The 17110-nt window shown below is 44.6% G+C and overlaps 2 protein-coding genes across 6 annotated transcripts in view; one reads left to right on the plus strand and one right to left on the minus strand.

Moving 5' to 3' along the window:
• The window catches only part of PDZK1 (PDZ domain containing 1), a 48072-nt gene that overhangs the window by 11696 nt on the left and 19266 nt on the right, over positions 1-17110 (minus strand). For all 5 annotated transcript variants that reach the window (XM_036855034.1, XM_036855030.1, XM_036855021.1 and 2 more), the window contains 2 exons: positions 3268-3479; positions 2240-2486 (listed from right to left, as the gene is read on the minus strand). In XM_036855034.1, coding sequence (XP_036710929.1) covers positions 2240-2486; positions 3268-3477 — 457 coding nt within the window. In that variant the 5' untranslated portion in view covers positions 3478-3479. The remainder of the gene's footprint in view (positions 1-2239; positions 2487-3267; positions 3480-17110) is intronic.
• Positions 11146-17110, plus strand: part of CD160 (CD160 molecule) — a 39401-nt gene continuing 33436 nt past the window's right edge. The window contains 1 exon segment of the mRNA XM_036866029.1: positions 11146-11377. Within this exon segment, the coding sequence (XP_036721924.1) occupies positions 11146-11377 (232 nt within the window).

The raw sequence follows: 17110 nt of genomic DNA on the forward strand, positions 1-17110 counted from the left end.
AAGCGTGACAGAGCCATTACTCAGTTGGTTTTTGTTGATTTGAATAGGATTTCTGAGACCAACTAAATGCAAAGAAGCAATCTCAGGTGGCACTGGCTTCTTGAACCAGAAAGTACCAAATCATGCCCACACTGCATCACTGTGTCATACTCCCTTTCTTTGCATTTGTAGAATTAGAAGGCATCTGCTCCATTCTGTCCTCTTTAATTAATGCTATCCCCACCACCACATCCAGTGGAGTGAATAAATCTCACTGATGCAGGCTAAAGAGGGCAGAGGCACAGGAGGAGAGGAAAGTATCCACACAGTCATTGTGTATTAGTAGGTGGTATGATTTGGGTGCTTCTTAAAGAAATGCTGTCAATTCTTTCAAGATATTAATATATCAGCCTAGGCAAAGGGTAGCTTCATAATGACTACATAAACAATTTGCAAAGAATAACAGTAATTTAAACTCTGCTTCCTTAAATACTTAACATTTCTCCTGTTACCTTGTTATGTATTTGTCATGAAGAAAAGATTTTCTTCATAAAGCTAACCTAAACCATTCACCATGGACATTACACAAAGGCCAAATGAGTAGAGTCTGAATTACAATTTCTTTTTCTTTTTTTTTTTTTTTTACCATTTTACTGATAACCAACCTCTGAGAAATGCCAAGCTTCCCTTGACCACCTACATCACTGTGTTTTAATAACTGACAAACTTAAGATATACCTCTTATAGCTAGTTTATTTCTCTTGCTACGGGTTAAATAAGCCTTGGAAACTATCTTATGTTTACTATTGGTCTGCTGTTTAGCACTTAACAAATTATGACCCACTATCAGTACCTCTCCAATACCAGAAAGAACAGGGAAGAGGCAACATTAGAGGTGGAACCAAAAGGCTAACACAGCTATGGTTCCAACCTCAATCCCAGTGGAATCATTAGAAAACCATGGCCCAACCAAAGAGGCTGGCCCTGGCACATCTTCCATCCTGTGGACAAACCTGTTATTTACGTTGATTGGTGCATGATTAACAGCTAATTTGTTAATCAACCACAGCCTATGTAACTTAGGTGCGGCTGTCTCTCCACGGAAATCTACCAAGGTCCCATCCTGAGAGGCTAGCCTGGCAGCTGGGGGAGCAGGTGGTGGCAATGGGGGTGTGGGCTTGAGGGTCCCTCCCATCCACAGCCTCTATCGACCCTCCCTGCCCTTGTATGAAACTTCCTCTGGCTCTCTGGGGTTTCCACCATCCTCCCCTCACCCCATACCAGACACCCAAGGCCACCCTCGCTCAAGGCCATCAGCTGCCAGGTGCCTTGGGCAAATCACCTCACCCCTCTGAGCCTCAGTTTCCCCATTTTTGGTCTCCCAGTTGAGAAGATGGGTGACTTCTGTGAAAGCACCATACAGTCAGTAGGGTGCCAGAGCTGGCTGGTATCGACTCACAAGAGTCAGTTGTTAAACTTTCAGTGATTTTTGCGAGCCGGTTGATAAACATGTCCATTATTAAAAATTAAACTATATAAACTTACAATTAAATAAGTTACATTAAACACAAAGGTAATAAATACTCAAAACTCAAAAAAAAAAAGAAAACCATGGTCAACTGAGCGTGGGTCAGCCTGCAGCTCTGAAATTCTAGAAACAGAACTTCTAGTGCTTTCTGATGGTTGGGATTTCTCAAATCACTGTACCTCTCAGCTAGAGGTCAGGAAGTCACCTCAGAGCTTGGCCACAGCTGAGGGTACTATTTAAATGCCACAGGAGGGTGGGGATTTTTGCAGTGTCCTCAGCAACTGTAACAGTGGCTGATACATAAATAGGTACTCAAGAATTTTTTGAATAAGTGACTACCTGGGCATTCTGAGAGATGAAAAGAGATATCATTCTAATTCAAGAGTGGCTATCATGGAGAACCTCCCTTCTCTTGCCTCTTTTTCTCCATTCTCCCCTCCATCTTTACCCACGAAGAAGCATCAACCCTCTAACCCTCTGGCCTCAAAGGCTCAGCCTGACAAACACTGGGGGGCCGGAGTGCCCAGTGTCCCCCACACAGTGCTGCTGTCCAATGTCCTGATCCCTCTTTGCACAACTGTGCAAAGCAAGGGAAAGGCCAGGGAGGGAAAGGGAGAGAGAGGCTGCTGTTGGATCTCCATAGCAACTGAAAATTAGTCAAAGGAGTCATTAACAGATAACAGTATCTTTCTTCTGGAAAGCTGTTTGTCCCTGCCCTACCCTCAAGCTCACCTTGGACAGTTTTCAGAGAGAAGCCATAGCTACTCCCCTCCTTCACCAGGTAGCAGAGCCGTGGCTGCGTCCAAGTCTGTGCTCCTCCATTCATCACAGAGGGCAGCTTCTTATCATTCAAACTCGACTCCTGACTTTGACCCAACTCTTTCAAATCTACTTGTTTTTTCATAGCTTTCTCATAAGAATCCCCATCCAGGACCAGTAAAGTCACTGAATTCCCACTTTTTCTGACCAGATCCACAACCTAGGAGGAAGAAAGAAAAAGATTAACTTTAACCAATAACCCTCTATCAACCACCGGGGTGGGGGCCGGGGGAGGGCTCACCATCTGGCTCATTATCTGGCCCTGGAGATTCTACTAGCTGACCCCTGACACCCGAATAGTTAGCAGATCGTGCCCCAGCCGTCTCTGCCCAGGCCCCTCCTGAGATCCAGGTACAGATTAGGCTGGGCCTCTAGCACTACTGTAATCTAGAGTATAGCCCAACCCTAGCCCAGGGGACTTTTACTAGGACTGGTCCTTTCCAGGGACGAATGCTGCCCTAGAGCACAACAGGTCCTCCTGGGTCTATGGAGACAGCATAGTACAGTGAAAAGAGCACCCACTTAGAGGCAGACAGAATTGGGGTAAGGTCAGACCCTCCCCCATGTTCACTACATGAACACACTAGCAAGCTAAGGTGACTGAGCCTCCACTTCCTCATCTATGAAATAGTAACATGAACCTCATGAGTTGCGGTGGGGATTTAACAAAATAATGAATATGAAATTGCCTAGTACAGTTCCTTTCATGTAGCAAATATGCAATGCATATTAGACCTGACACTATTCAAACCTAGGAATAATTTTTACAGTTCTTGGTTAATCATGGGAGACTTGATTAGCCGGCAGAATATAGCCTTAAAGGAGTCCTGCCTTGCCAGTGGCAGCCAGGAAGTCTCCACTGACCCCCAAAACTAGAATCAGCAGAGATGTGGGAACTGAAGAGATCCTAGAAGCAGAAGAACCCCAAGTGTCCCACTTACCTGCGTATGCTCTTTCTTGTCCACAAAGACACCATTGATCCTAAGAACTCTGTCTCCATCCTGGAGACCTGCCCTCTCTGCTGGGCTACCCTTCTCAACCACCCGGACCAGGTGGCCATCAGTGTCCTTCTCAATTCGCAGGGAGAAGCCATAGCTTTGCCCTTCCTGTTTAGACAGCTTGCATTCTCGGGGGTTGAAGGTGGAGGCCATTTCTGTGATGAAAAACAAATGGGTAAATCCACAAGATGACAGAAAATCTAACTGGGGTGAGAAATCTGTCCTCCATCTCCTCTACCTCTATTCTTCTGTCACACCAAATCCAGACTGTTCAGGTAGCAACATTCGGGGTATAGGAAGCCACCTTCCAGGACTTGCTAGTGACTTCCAAATCTATTTCTCCCCAAAGATGACCTTTCACTTGAATTTCAGACCCATGTATTCGGCTAGGTACTGGACAGAGATGCTTCCGTTTCAATAGCTCCAAAACCAAATTCCCCTTTGTCCCCTGACCAAAAGAAATTAGTTCCAAATACATTACCTAAAAATTTTAAGAAAATCCAAGTCCACTTTCATTTAAATATTTGAAGAGCTTGCCAAGTTCTGGGCATTGAAGATAAATCTGTGGACAAGACAGACCTATACTTTGCCTCTCATATCAGGGAGCACATGTTTCTACAGAAACATGTGATGAGTGATCTACTAGGGAAGAATAGAGTGATAAGGGAGAATATAACAGAGTGTCCTGGGAGTAGGGAATGGGGTGGGAAGAATTAAGAATGGTTTCCTGGAGAAATGACTTTTCCAAGACCTGAAGAATTAGTAGGAGTGGTGAGGTGAGACAAGATAAGGAAGACCTCAAACAATGAAAAATCAGAGAAGCCAGGCCTGAGAGCTGACCTGGTACATTGGAAACAGAAAAGTGGTTTCTAGGACGCTGAAGTTCTAGTCAGAACAGAGTAGGGATGCCCGACGGAGAGAGGATTCCCGCTGCCATGGCAGATTTCTCCCCCCCTGAAGCGCTTCCGTTTCCACCCATCTTGCCCCTCCTTTCACCCCACTGCAAGAGCAAGGCTCTGGGCCACAGGAGGAGGAAAGGAAAAGTGTGAAAACCAACAGCTTGGGGCCCTGGCACCCAGTCATTAAAGGTGAGATTCCTGCTAGGCACAGGGAACTATATTCAATACCCTGTGATAAAACATAATGAAAAAGAATATGAAAAATATGTATAACTGAATCACTTTGCTGTACAGCAGAAATTAACACAACATTGTAAATCAACTATGCTTCAATAAAATTAAAAAAAAAAAAAAAAAAGATTCCTGCCAGGGGTCCCCAACCCCTCCTGGCTTAAGCACTTGAGAATAGAGGCCAAGAACTGCTGGTGTGGAGTAGAGGCCTGAGAGCAGCAGGCTAGACTCTGCTGGTTAAACTGCCTGCACGGCAAGCCCTCATGTTCCCCTCGTCACAGCTCCCTCCAGTAACTCAGAATAAACCATCCGTTTCTCCTGTAGGGACAGGAGCAGATGACCGCACAGGGTATGGGGGTGGAGGGCGGAGGAGAGACAACAAAGTGCTCCAGGCTCCCTAGAAGCCACGTCCTGGTGATTCGAGATGGCCATCTCTGACTTCTGTGCCCACAGAAACATACAGTACAAATGCGGCAGAAAGCCTCCCATGGCCCGATCCCTTGGCTATTGCACTTGCTCTCAGCAGAGTCTGGCAGCCAAGCCACCAGGGGCATGAATGACTAAGAAGCCAAGGAAACAAGAAATAAATAGACAATGTTTCCACACTACTCTATATAAAATAGATAACTAACAAGAACCTACTGTGTAGCACAGGGAGCTCTACTCAATACTCTGTAGTGGCCTATATGGGAAAAGAATCAAAAAAAAGAGTGGATATATGTATATGTAAAACTGATTCACTTTGTTGTACACCCGAAACTAACACAACAGTGTAAATCAACTACACTCCAATAAAAAGTTTTTAAAATAAAAAAATAAATAGACAATGTTTCAAGCGATCTCTTATGAGGGCCTGAGGCCTAAGCCTACCCCAATGAGGATCAAGGACAGAAAAGTGAAACCACAGTCACCATGATCACTGTCCACACCTGGGAGAGCATTGCAGCTCTGCCTTATCATGACCAACCGCCAGGAAGATGCTGCTTTGGGAGGAAAGGGGGGAAATAGGGAGTTAGGGGAGAAGAGGGCAGCGCCAGAGTGGGGCTTCCTCACATGCAGGAACCTGTGTGTGGCCCCTCTGACTCTGACCCATGACTTTTCTTTCTGCTGATCATCCAGCCTGCAAGCATTCCGTTTTCCAACTGGAATCCACATCTATGTCCAAACTTACCCCTAGATCCCTATCAGCTCTCAATTTCATAGGCCTGAAAAGCCTTGAAGGGAAAAAAAATAAAAGCCCTCTGAAATTTGGAAGTATCAATAATTATAGAGAAACCTCATCCAAATCCTACAAAATTCGAAACATGTCCTTAAAATTATTCAAAATAAGGGCCATTAGATGCTATGTTTTCATCAGGAGATGAGTCTCTTTGTGATCGGCGTATGAATGCTCGCTTCTAAGGTGCCCACCCCTACAATTCAGCCATCTCACACTCTGCAGTGGCAGCCACAGGATCGCACTCTCTTTCTCAAGGATGGAAGATGAATCCTCCTTGCTCGTAGGGCGGTCCAGTGTTTGGGGAGAGGAGAAGAGCCAAAGTTTTCCTGTATCTCAACAGAGATCTGAAAGTCTGATATACAAGGAAACACAAATCCCTGTTTCTGGGCAAAATCTCAAGTTGTTTGTGTGTTTCTTTCTTTCTTTAAAGTTTCAAACAGCCAGACAGTAATCACTCAGATCTGCACTTATGTCTTTGAAGCCTCAGGTGTTTGAGGTCAGAGTTTCTTTTCACAGCTATGGTTCAAGCACAGAGAATTAGAGCCAGTTCACACCGATAAAAATACTGATAGAAATGCTACCACTCTGGGTGGGAAACAGCCGCTGTCCCCAGGCCCAGATTACGTCCTTCCACCCTGTCTGCTCTTCCCACAATTCAGCCACTAAAGGATTAATGCTGCTGCCCACACCAAACTGATGAAATATTTAACACCCTCAACTGTACCAATAGAGAAAGCTGATCAAAACCCCCAAAGCTTGGCCTTACATAGGGCCCTGAAACTATTTGTTTCCTGTGCCATCTTGTAGAGAGACAGTTCAACTAGGAATCAAGAGGGCTGGGCTCTGGTCCAGCTCCAGTCCTGGGTGTGTCTAGTCTACAGCCTGGTTTACACTGGCCCCTAAATCAGGGCTGGCATCAGTCACTTTAGCAAGACTCTGTCACTGCTCCGTGATAAGGATGCCTGGAACTCTGGAACACAGGGCCTAACTAGGAAGAATCTCTGTATTTAAGGATACTGTTTCCTGTTTCTTCCTCCTTTTCTTGCAAATCAAAACCACAGTGAGGGGGGCTTCCCTGATGGTGCAGTGGTTAAGAATCCGCCTGCCAATGCAGGGGACACAGGTTCGAGCCCTGGTCTGGGAAGATCCCACATGCCGCGGAGCAACTGGGCCCGTGAGCCGCAATTACTGAGCCTGCGCATCTGGAGCCTGTGCTCCGCAACAAGAGAGGCCACAATAGTGAGAGGCCCGCGCACCACGATGAAGGGTGGCCCCCGCTTGCCACAACTAGAGAAAGCCCTCGCACAGAAACGAAGACACAACACAGCCATAAATAAATAAATTAAAGAAAAAAAAAAAACCACAGTGAGATATCACCTCACACCTGTCAGAATGGCTATCATCAAAAAGACCACAATTAACAAATGTTGATGAGGATGTGGAGAAAAGGGAACCCTCGTAAACTTGTTGGTGGGAATGTAATGGGTGCAGCCACTATGGAAAAGAATATGGAGGTTCCTCAAAAAATTAAAAATAGAACTACCATATGATCCAGCAATTCCACTCCTGGGTATATATCCAAGGAAAATGAAAACACTAATTTGAGAAGATACACACCCCAATGTTCATAGCAGCATTATTTACAATAGCCAAGATATGGAAGCAACCCAAGTGTCCATCAACAGATGAATGGATAAAGATGTTATACACACACACACACACACACACACACACACACACAAATGGAACACTACTCAGCCATAAAAAAGAATGAAATTTAGCCATTTGCAACAACATGGATGGACTTGGAGGGTACTGGGCTTAGTGAAATAAGTCAGACAGAGAAAGACAAATACTGTATATTATCACTTATATGTGGAATCTAAAAAATAAAACAAACAAATGAATTGTTTGTTTGTTTAAAGCAGACTCACAGGGACTTCCCTGGCGGTCCAGTGGCTAAGGCTCCACGCTCCCAATGCAGGGGGCATGGGTTCAATCCCTGGTCAGGGAACTAGATCCCACATGCATGCCGCAACTAAGAAGTCCGCATGCTGCAACTAAGGAGCTGGCGAGCCGCAACTAAGACCTGGTGCAACCAAATAAAGATAAATATTTAAAAAAAAAAAAAAAAAAACAGACTCACAGATATAGAGAACAAACTAGTAGTTACCAGTGGTGAGAGGGAAGGAGGGAGTGGCAAGATAGGGGTAGGGGATTAAGAGGTACAAACTACTATGTATAAAATAAATAAGCTACAAGGATATATTGTACAGCACAGGGAATATAGCCATTATTTTATAATAACTTTAAATGGAGTACAGTCTATAAAAATCTTGAATCACTATGTTGTATACCTGAAACTAATATAATAGTGTAAATCAAATATACCTGAATTTTTAAAAATTAAAAATAAGTAAGGTAATAGTTTAAAAAAAAAAAAGGATACTGTTTCCTATTTCTTCAGCCCCCATCCCCATCATCTGCTTCCTGAGAATCCAGAGATCAGAACCCTATGGTGGAGAGATATGCAATTAGTGAAGGCCTATGGATTTCCATAATATCTTATCAGCAATCATCTGATTCAGGCTGGAGTCCATCAAACCCTCAGCAGGCCTTACTCCCCAGTTCAAATAGCCAAAATAAAATACTGGAAATGAAAGAAAGCTCTAACCCTTTCTGAGCTCTGGGGGAAAAAGTCAATTTTTGGCAACAAAGTTGCTTGTCTGTGGGAAGGAGAACAAAGTGCTGGTGGGCAGGAAAGACTCAGTGGTGAGAGCCAAAGAGATTTTTTAAATCAAACTTCATTATTAATCATACCTTTAGACCCCACCTTCTTCTAAAAGGATTAGATGATTGCTACCAGGAAAGGCAATAATATATCCAAGGTCAAGAAGAAAAAGTAGGTACATTTTAGAAGTTAGGAAGGCTAGCTAATGACAACAGAGGAGGGTAGGTAGGACCTGTGAATGTGACCAGAGAAGAAAGAACTGAAGCCACTGGGCTATTTTCCACAGGAGAAAAATAGCTGGTGGGACCCAGGGGACTCTCCCAAGGCCAAGGTAGCCAAGGTCTCCCAGCTCCAGGCAGCCATCAACATGGACCCATACACGATCCGAGTCTACACCCACCTTCCCCAGCGGTGCTGCACAGAGCCAAGAGTCCGGGCAGGAGCTGTTCCTGAGAGGATCACAACCACAAAAGTGAGACTCAAAACAGCCGGAAGGGTTCAGCTTAGTTGGCCCAGGCTAAGAGGAAGCCTCATTTTCCCCTCAGTTTGTGTGTTTGGGGCTGGAACCTACAGGACCTTCCTCAGCAGGGCTAGTTGGAGAAAGAGTGAGACTCCGTTTCAGTTGATTCCCACATCAGTGGGACTTGTAGTGAAGCATGCCTGCCTTGTCACCCGGCACGTCAGAGTCCCCTGTGTTCCACGATAGGTGCTGTAAGTGGAAAGGTCCCATTAAAAAATACCATGGGGGTCTTCCCTGGTGGCGCAGTGGTTGAGAATCCGCCTGCCAATGCAGGGGACACGGGTTCGAGCCCTGGTCTGGAAAGGTCCCACATGCCGCGGAGCAACTAGGCCCGTGAGCCACAACTACTGAGCCTGCGCATCTGGAGCCTGTGCTCCGCAACAAGAGAGGCCGCCACAGTGAGAGGCCCGCACACCGCGATGAAGAGTGGCCCCCACTCGCCGCAGCTAGAGAAAGCCCTCGCACAGAAACGAAGACCCAACACAGCCATAAATAAATAAATAAATAAATAAATAAATAAATAAATAAATAAATAAATAAAAATACCATGGGCGTGAATGCCTTTAAGCCCCCCCATACCCCTCCAGTGCAGGGGAGGGCTAGGAGTGAAGGGATCTTAAAGCCACCTAGCTCATCAAAAATCCATGATCTCCTGAGAAATATCTGAGAGTCTCAAGGTCAGTGGGAACCTGACAAGAACACAAAGCATCTCCCAATACAAAATGGAACACAGCGTTCTCCGAATTATTTCCTGCTCTGAAGCAGAGTTATTTGTCTAACTCCTGTAAGTTTCCAGGTATTATTTTGTAAAAGAATCCTGAAATTGCTATAGATCAGCTAACACACAAGCCAGGGAAGAGCAAATTCTTCTGAGGAAGGAAAAGACAACTCCTGGAAAAGCGAAGTCAGCAAGAATTAGAAGATATTTATTCGTCTCCTCAGCCCTGGGAGCTGTCTACCCAAAGTCAGCAGCTGGTTTCATCTGAGGGAACAGATCTACTTAGTTAACAGTGTAAATCTATAGACCATCAAGTGATGCCAGTAATAATAAATCACGTTACCGTTTAAAAACTCACCATATGTCAAGCATGCTACATTATCTCATTTAATCCTCACAGTTACCTTACAAATTTAATCTCAATCCCAGCTGGCCCACAGAATCACCTGCAGAGATTTATAAAAACAAATGCTTAAACCCCACCTCAGATCTACTGACTCAATCCAGGCTTGAAATCTGAACATAAGCATTTTTAGAATCCCCACGAGTTTAAGAAACTAGTACTCAAAACCACCCTTTGCTTCTCCCAGCTTCCCTTCTCTCCCCTCAGTCTTGGGATAACACCCTCATGGGTCAGAGAAGAATGTCAAGGTTGGGTGAAATATTAACGGCTACCTTGAGCCCACCTTTACTCAACTTGAGAAACCAAGGTGGCAGCCTGGTTTCTCAAGTTGAGTAAAGGAGAGGCCCTCAGGATCCAGCTGTGCCCACAGTCTTGCCCGGCCAACAGCATGGAAGTGTATGGCAACCTAAAGGCTGTGACCTGCCTCCCTCCCCACGTTCTAGTTCTGAGCCAGGAAACAGAATCCAGTAGCTGAAAACAACATTTAACAGCTCCCATGGGCTCTTTGTCCAAGGAATTAAGTCTGAGGGCGCCCTCCCCTGGCCAGCAAACCTAACCACCTTAAGAGCTGAGGCCATTTCTCCTCCTCCATCACACTATGGGTGGAAACCCAAGCTCCATTCCTGTCTGAGGCCAATCAATTAGATTCTCCAATTAGCATACAGGAGTGGGTGCAGCTTGTTTGGGATCATGCACACAGGTCCCTCAAAATTCTACTGAACATCAAGAAGACATATTACCCCAAATATGATTTCATTTGTCCATGCCACAAGTATTTGCCTCACACTTATACGCAAAACACTGTTAAGTGGTTGATGGAATAAAGTAAAACAACAGCTCTATCCTCAAGGACTTTATAGTTAAATGGGGGTGAAGGAAAAGTTTTAGTACAAAAAGAGCTACCACTATGAGCAGAGTATAAGTGCCATGAGACCTACAACATGGGACAAATTAAGGAAAGCTTCACTAATTAGGTAGGATTTGATTTAGACATTGAGAACAGATAGGTAGGATTTCAACAGGTAAAAAGTAGAAAGAGAACATTCTAGCCACAAAGAATAGTGTGGACCTCAGGCATGGAAGTGGGAAAGTTCTTGGGTATGGTCAAAGAAGAGCTAAAACTCAACGTGACTGAAGAAGAGCCAACAGGAAGACAACCAAGATGTCCTTTTGTCATGGATGACAAGTTAGACTGTAAAGGCCTCAAATACCAGCCCAAGGGATCTGGCCTTAGTTTGGTGGTCAGGGACCACGCAAAGGTTATAAGCAGAGGAATGACAGGATCAGAGTTGGGCTCCAAGAGGGATGGCCTGAAGCAAAGACGTACTGGAGGTAAGTCAAGAAAGAGGCTCTTGTAATAGTCCTCCTCAAATGCAACGAAGGCCTGCCCCAGCCGGTAGCTGTGAGAATAGAATGGAGGTGACAGAGGTGGAGGAACTACAGAGAGGACTGAGTGACATATGGTATTAACTCTTCAATCCTGTCCTCTCAGATTTCTCCACGCAGAGATGGCCTCAGACAGGACAGGTACAACACAGATGTCCAAAATATTTATTGACACTGACCGTGGCTAGTGTCCGGGAAATACAAGAGGTCCCTATTACTCTCCCTAATTAATGCTTACCTCACTCACACACAGTTTTGCTGTGGGTTCAAGAGGCCTCGTTGCACAGAGTGGTACATGCACAATTCAGTCTTCTAAAAGGTCACCACTCAGTGTGAACATAGCTGTGCTTTTGGCTCCTCTCAGCTCTGAGTTGCCAGAATACCCTAATTCTGTGGCCATCTTTTCATTCTGTCTGTTTCCCCATAAGTGGTATACTTTCCCTGGATTTATTGCCCTTGCTAAGTTTTTTCTACTAACCACCCTTGATACCTTTCCTAGACTCCCCTTCTGTATGGAATCAGTTTTGTCACTCCCAAAATTCCTATGTTGAAGCCTTATGACTGTTTGGAGATAGAGCCTTATAAAGAGATAATTAAGGCTAAATAAGGTCACAAAGGTGGGGCCTGGCATCTTTATAAGAAGACACAGAAGTGCATGTACACAGAGAAGAGGCCATGTGAAGACACAGTAAGAAGGCCACCATCTGCAAACCAAGGAGAGAGGCCTCAGGAGAAACCAACAATGCTGGCACCTTGATCTTGGACTTCCAGCCTCTAGAACTGTGAAGAAATAAATTTCTGTTTAAGCCACATGGGCTTCTGTTATTCTGTTATGTGGTATTCTGTTACAGCAGCTCAAGACTTAATACATCTTCCAAGTAATGCTGCCCACTTGGGCTGGGTGTTAGAAAGGAAGAGGTCAAAAAAAAACCCAAAAAACAAAACCCCACAAGTTCATGCCTTGGTGACTGGCATAAAAGTTGTACCATTAAAAGATAATGCAGGAGACTTCCCTGGTGGCTCAGTGATTAAGAATCCACCTGCCAATGCAGGGCACATGGGTTCAATCCCTGGTCCAGGAAGATCCCACGTGCCGCGAAGCAGCTAAGCCCATGAGCCACAACTATTGAGCCTGTGCTCTAGAGCCCGCGAGCCACAACTGCTGAGCCCATGTGCCACAACTACTGAAGGCCGTGCGCCTAGAGCCCGTGCTCCACAACAAGAGAAGCTACCGCAATGAGAAGCCCATGCACCGCAACGAAGAGTAGCCCCTGCTCAACGCAACTAGAGAAAGCCCGCGCGCAACAACGAAGACCCAACGCAGCCATAAATAAATAAATAAATAAATAAATAAATAAATAAAAATTAAAATAAAAAGATAAAAGATGGTGCTGGGACTTCCCTGGTGGACCAGTGGGTAAGCTCCATGCTCCCAATGCAGGGGGCCTGGGTTCGATCCCTGGTCAGGGAACTAGATCTCACATGCATGCCACAACTAAGAAATCCACATGCTGCAACTAAAAGATCCCACATGCCACAACAACGACCCGGCGCAGCCAAAATGAATGAATGAATGAATAAATAAATAAATAAATAAACATTAAAATAAATTTAAAATTTTAAAAATTAAATTAAAAAAAAAAAGATGGTGTAGTTATGAGGAATGAGATGGCAAAGTCAGTTTGAGGTGGTTTTACATCAGAGGACTTGGCAGAACATCCTGCAGGTAGACAGAAGAGTGGGCCTGGAGCTCAGGAGATGATGCACTAGAGTCCTCATGGCAGTGCTCCGTGACGCAAGGGAGTGAGAACATGAAAGGAAGAGAGCTGAGGATAAAGCCTTGCGTGATACCGACATCTAGGCGACAAGAAGATGAAGCTGAGAAGAAATGATCAGAAGGCCAAGATTTTACAGTCCAAGCTAAAAGAAGAATCTCAAGACGGGACAGTTAACAATGCAAAATGATGCTAAGAGGTAAAGAGAATGAAAACAGAAAATGCCACTAAGTTTAGGAAATGCAAGTTCAGGACAGATGAGGGGCTAAGAAGCAAGTGAATACTAGTAAATAACAGAGGCCATGAATAAAGTTACATCTTGAAACAGATAAATGCGAGAGTTGGGATAGCAGCTTAAGGGGAAAGCAGGGTTGGTGGCTGGTTTTATTTTTAATGTTTGTATATCAAGGGATGATATGGAGAGCACAGCAAATGGGTTTGGCCTTGATGAGATGGAATACCTCTACCGAGGCAGGAGAGAAGTGGAAAAAATGAGATAAAGAGGAAGACAAGGTCAATTTACCAAGACAAATCAGGAACTTCAAGAATGTGGACCAAAATCTCCACTGAGCTCAAACTGATAAATCCATGAAGGTGGCCAGGAGAGGATGGTGGATTAGCTGTACTTACCACCAAAAGACAGCTGCTATGAGGAAATAAGAGCCCAGTGTGCCAGATCTTCCGTTGTCTCAAGAGAACCTGGAAGTCTAGATTTATGCAAAATGTCCCCATTTTTAAAAGCTGGCAGCTATTTCAAAGTTTTAAGAAACTTCACATAAAGTAACAGAATTGAATCCCTGGACGGGCAGGTTATAACCCTGGCAAAAAGACTATCCAAAGCCGAAGCATTGTTTCACTATAATGAGTCAACACATTGAATAAAAATTTCTAAGAAACAACTTAGGCTAAATATATTTCTTCATTAGAGAGATAAACAGATCTCACAAATTTATAGCAGAACAATCAGCATGGTTTCTCATGGCTTTTTCTCACCATAATATATATCAAGAATAGAAGGAGAGGGCTTCCCTGGTGGTGCAGTGGTTGAGAATCTGCCTGCTAATGCAGGAGACACGGGTTCGAGCCCTGGTCTGGGAAGATCCCACATGCCGTGGAGCAACTGGGCCCGTGAGCCACAGCTGCTGAGCCTGCACGTCTGGAGCGGAGCCTGTGCTCCGCAACAAGAGAGGCCGCGACAGTGAGAGGCCCGCGCACCGCGATGAAGAGTGGCCTCCGCTCGCCACAACTGGAGAAAGCCCTCGCACGAAACGAAGACCCAACACAGCCAAAAATAAATTAAATAAATAAATAAAGTAGCTATTAATTAAAAAAAAAAAAAAGAATAGAAGGAGAAAGTGGTAACTTTTACCCCAAGTTGGAGCGTGACATGTTTAAAAACAGAAGGTTAGGAGGTGAGGGTTTCTACCTTCACAGTGAGCCCAGAACTCATTAGAATGTGAGACAGTGGGGCCAGTGTGAATTTCGAGGAAGAGAAGCCACAAGTGTCCCCTGGGAAAGATGAAGTGTTCCAGGGACTGGCTCGGCAGGATGCATGGGGAGAGGGAAGAAGAAGGGGCTGAGGGAGCAGTTTTGCAAATTAAGGGGTTGACACAGGAAAAGTCTTCTTAAACGATGTTTACAACAGAGTAGTTTCCAGTTAACAAAGTCTAAAGTGGCCATATAGGTATGCAGCTGATGTGAAGGGAGTTTGTATTTTTATTTCCATCTTCCCTCAGCATTCTAGTCTGAGTAAATACATTAGAAAGAACAAGGGTTTTAAAGCCAAACCCACTTTTGGATTCCGGTGTCACCACTTGCTAGCTGTGAGAACATGCGTGACTTCCTTAATTCTGAGCTGGAGATAGAAATACACCTAAAATAGGAAATGCATATGGACCCAGCAAAGATTACTGAAGATGGATCATGTAAAGCAATCTAAGCATAGCATCTGGAGCAGAGAAGCCCACTCCAGGTGCCCCATCTTCCCTGCTCTCTTGTGAGAGTCCTGAGTCAATGGGAATCCCATTTCCTGTGAGGACATTTGAGCAATGTTCCTGATTTTCCTTTTGAAGCAGTCAAGAGATTGAGTGATGGACTAGGGATGGGCAGGAATCTTGATTGTCAGGTCAGGGATTCTCTATCTCCTCACTCTAGACCACCTCTGCAATGTTAGTTTTAGCTGCTGAAAAGTCAGGGCTGAGATTTTTTTCTCCATGAAATCAAGCTCAAATAATAAACTCAGATTTCCCTAAACCCAGAAGTATCATGTAAGTCTGAAAGCTAGGGAATTACAAAAATAGAACCAAATGCCATATAGCGAGGAGGTATAAGATTCCAGGGAGCTTTTACAGAACTAAGCTGACCAGAGAGTCCCAACACCTGGAGCAGATGAGCTCTAATAGATGTGAGTACAAGATACACCAGCCAAGGGACCCAAGGAACAGAAAAGGGTGGAGAAGGTGGAGTGAGGGAAGCATCACCTGATATACGGATGTATGGGTGGATCATGGTCACCGGGGAGTGATGAGTGAACAGGTTCACTCACCAGACAACATCATTGGATTTCCAAAAGATTAGAGAAAGGATGTGGGATAAACAGCATTCTTCTTAGAGAGGGAAAATCAGAAGGGCACTGTCATCAGTGACAGCCAGGTGCAATGACTACCGTCAGGAAAGAAAATGCCCCAATATTGTCTTCTTTGTCTCCCAAAATCCAGGATGTAGTGGATCATTCTATAAATACAGTAACCCTACAACTGTTAGTCACAAGTACTCTGGACCCACCACCATCTTATCTAATAGTTAGGAATCAATGGTGCAGTCATTATCAGACCACAAAGAAAACATAGCCTCTCCTCACAAGGCACTTATGTAACCAACACCTGAGCCATGAAAAACTAAACAGTGAAAACTTAGCAAGACAGTGGGGAATAATGTTTAATCCTAGTTACTGCAACTGGGGAAGGATATTTGTATAACCTAGGATGTAACCATAGGATAAATTATTTCTGTTTCATTGAGGCATGAGGGAAAGAGAGGGCAGGAATTCTCGGGTAACATTCAACTTGAATGTGACTCACTTTGCACTAAACTCCATGCTGGTTTATAAAACACTTTGAACTTCAGCAAGGAGGAAGCTTGGCCAGGCATGTCTGCACATCGTGCCCTTGTGAGAAATGCTGCCCCTTCAGCATTTACATGCATCCGTGTCATGAGTAAGACAAAGAAATCACTAGACTTTTGTTGGAAAAATACAACTGGTGGAGACTGGTGATGTTAAGTCAGCAACTGTAGATGGTGAATTCCCTGCAACCATCAGCCCTGATCAAGGGGTTCCAGCCCTGGGCCAGGCATGTCTGCCTTCTATCAAAGCCTGCCTCAGAGCCTTGGGACACGCTGTTTCTTCCAACAGCATAAAAGAAATCCTAGTGTATCTCAGCTGGTGTTGACAGATGTCTTGAGCGAGGAGGAGATAAATGCAATTCAATTTCATCCTTCTTCAAAAATATTTTACCTAGAGCAGATCCAATATCTTTGCTGCAGATTATATTTAAGCCACCTGGATTCCTCCTTTGAAAAGCAAGAGGTGTGGGGGACTTCCCTGGTGGTCCAGTGGTTAAGAATCCATCTTGCAATGCAGGGGACGCCAGTTTGATCCCTGGTCCGGGAACTAAGATCCCACGTGCCACAGGGCAACTAAGCCCACATGCCACAATTAGAGAGAAGCTCACGCATGTACCATAACGAAGCAAAGAGCCCACGCGCTGCAAAGAAACATCCCACGTGCTGCAACTAAGACCCGATGCAGCCAAAAAATAAATAAATATATATATTTTTTAAAGCAAGAGGTGTGGAAATTCAAACACTCAAGTTTATTAATTTTAAATGATTAGTATCAAAAATA

Source organism: Balaenoptera musculus, chromosome 1, assembly GCF_009873245.2.
Source record: "Balaenoptera musculus isolate JJ_BM4_2016_0621 chromosome 1, mBalMus1.pri.v3, whole genome shotgun sequence".
Taxonomy (NCBI): domain Eukaryota; kingdom Metazoa; phylum Chordata; class Mammalia; order Artiodactyla; family Balaenopteridae; genus Balaenoptera; species Balaenoptera musculus.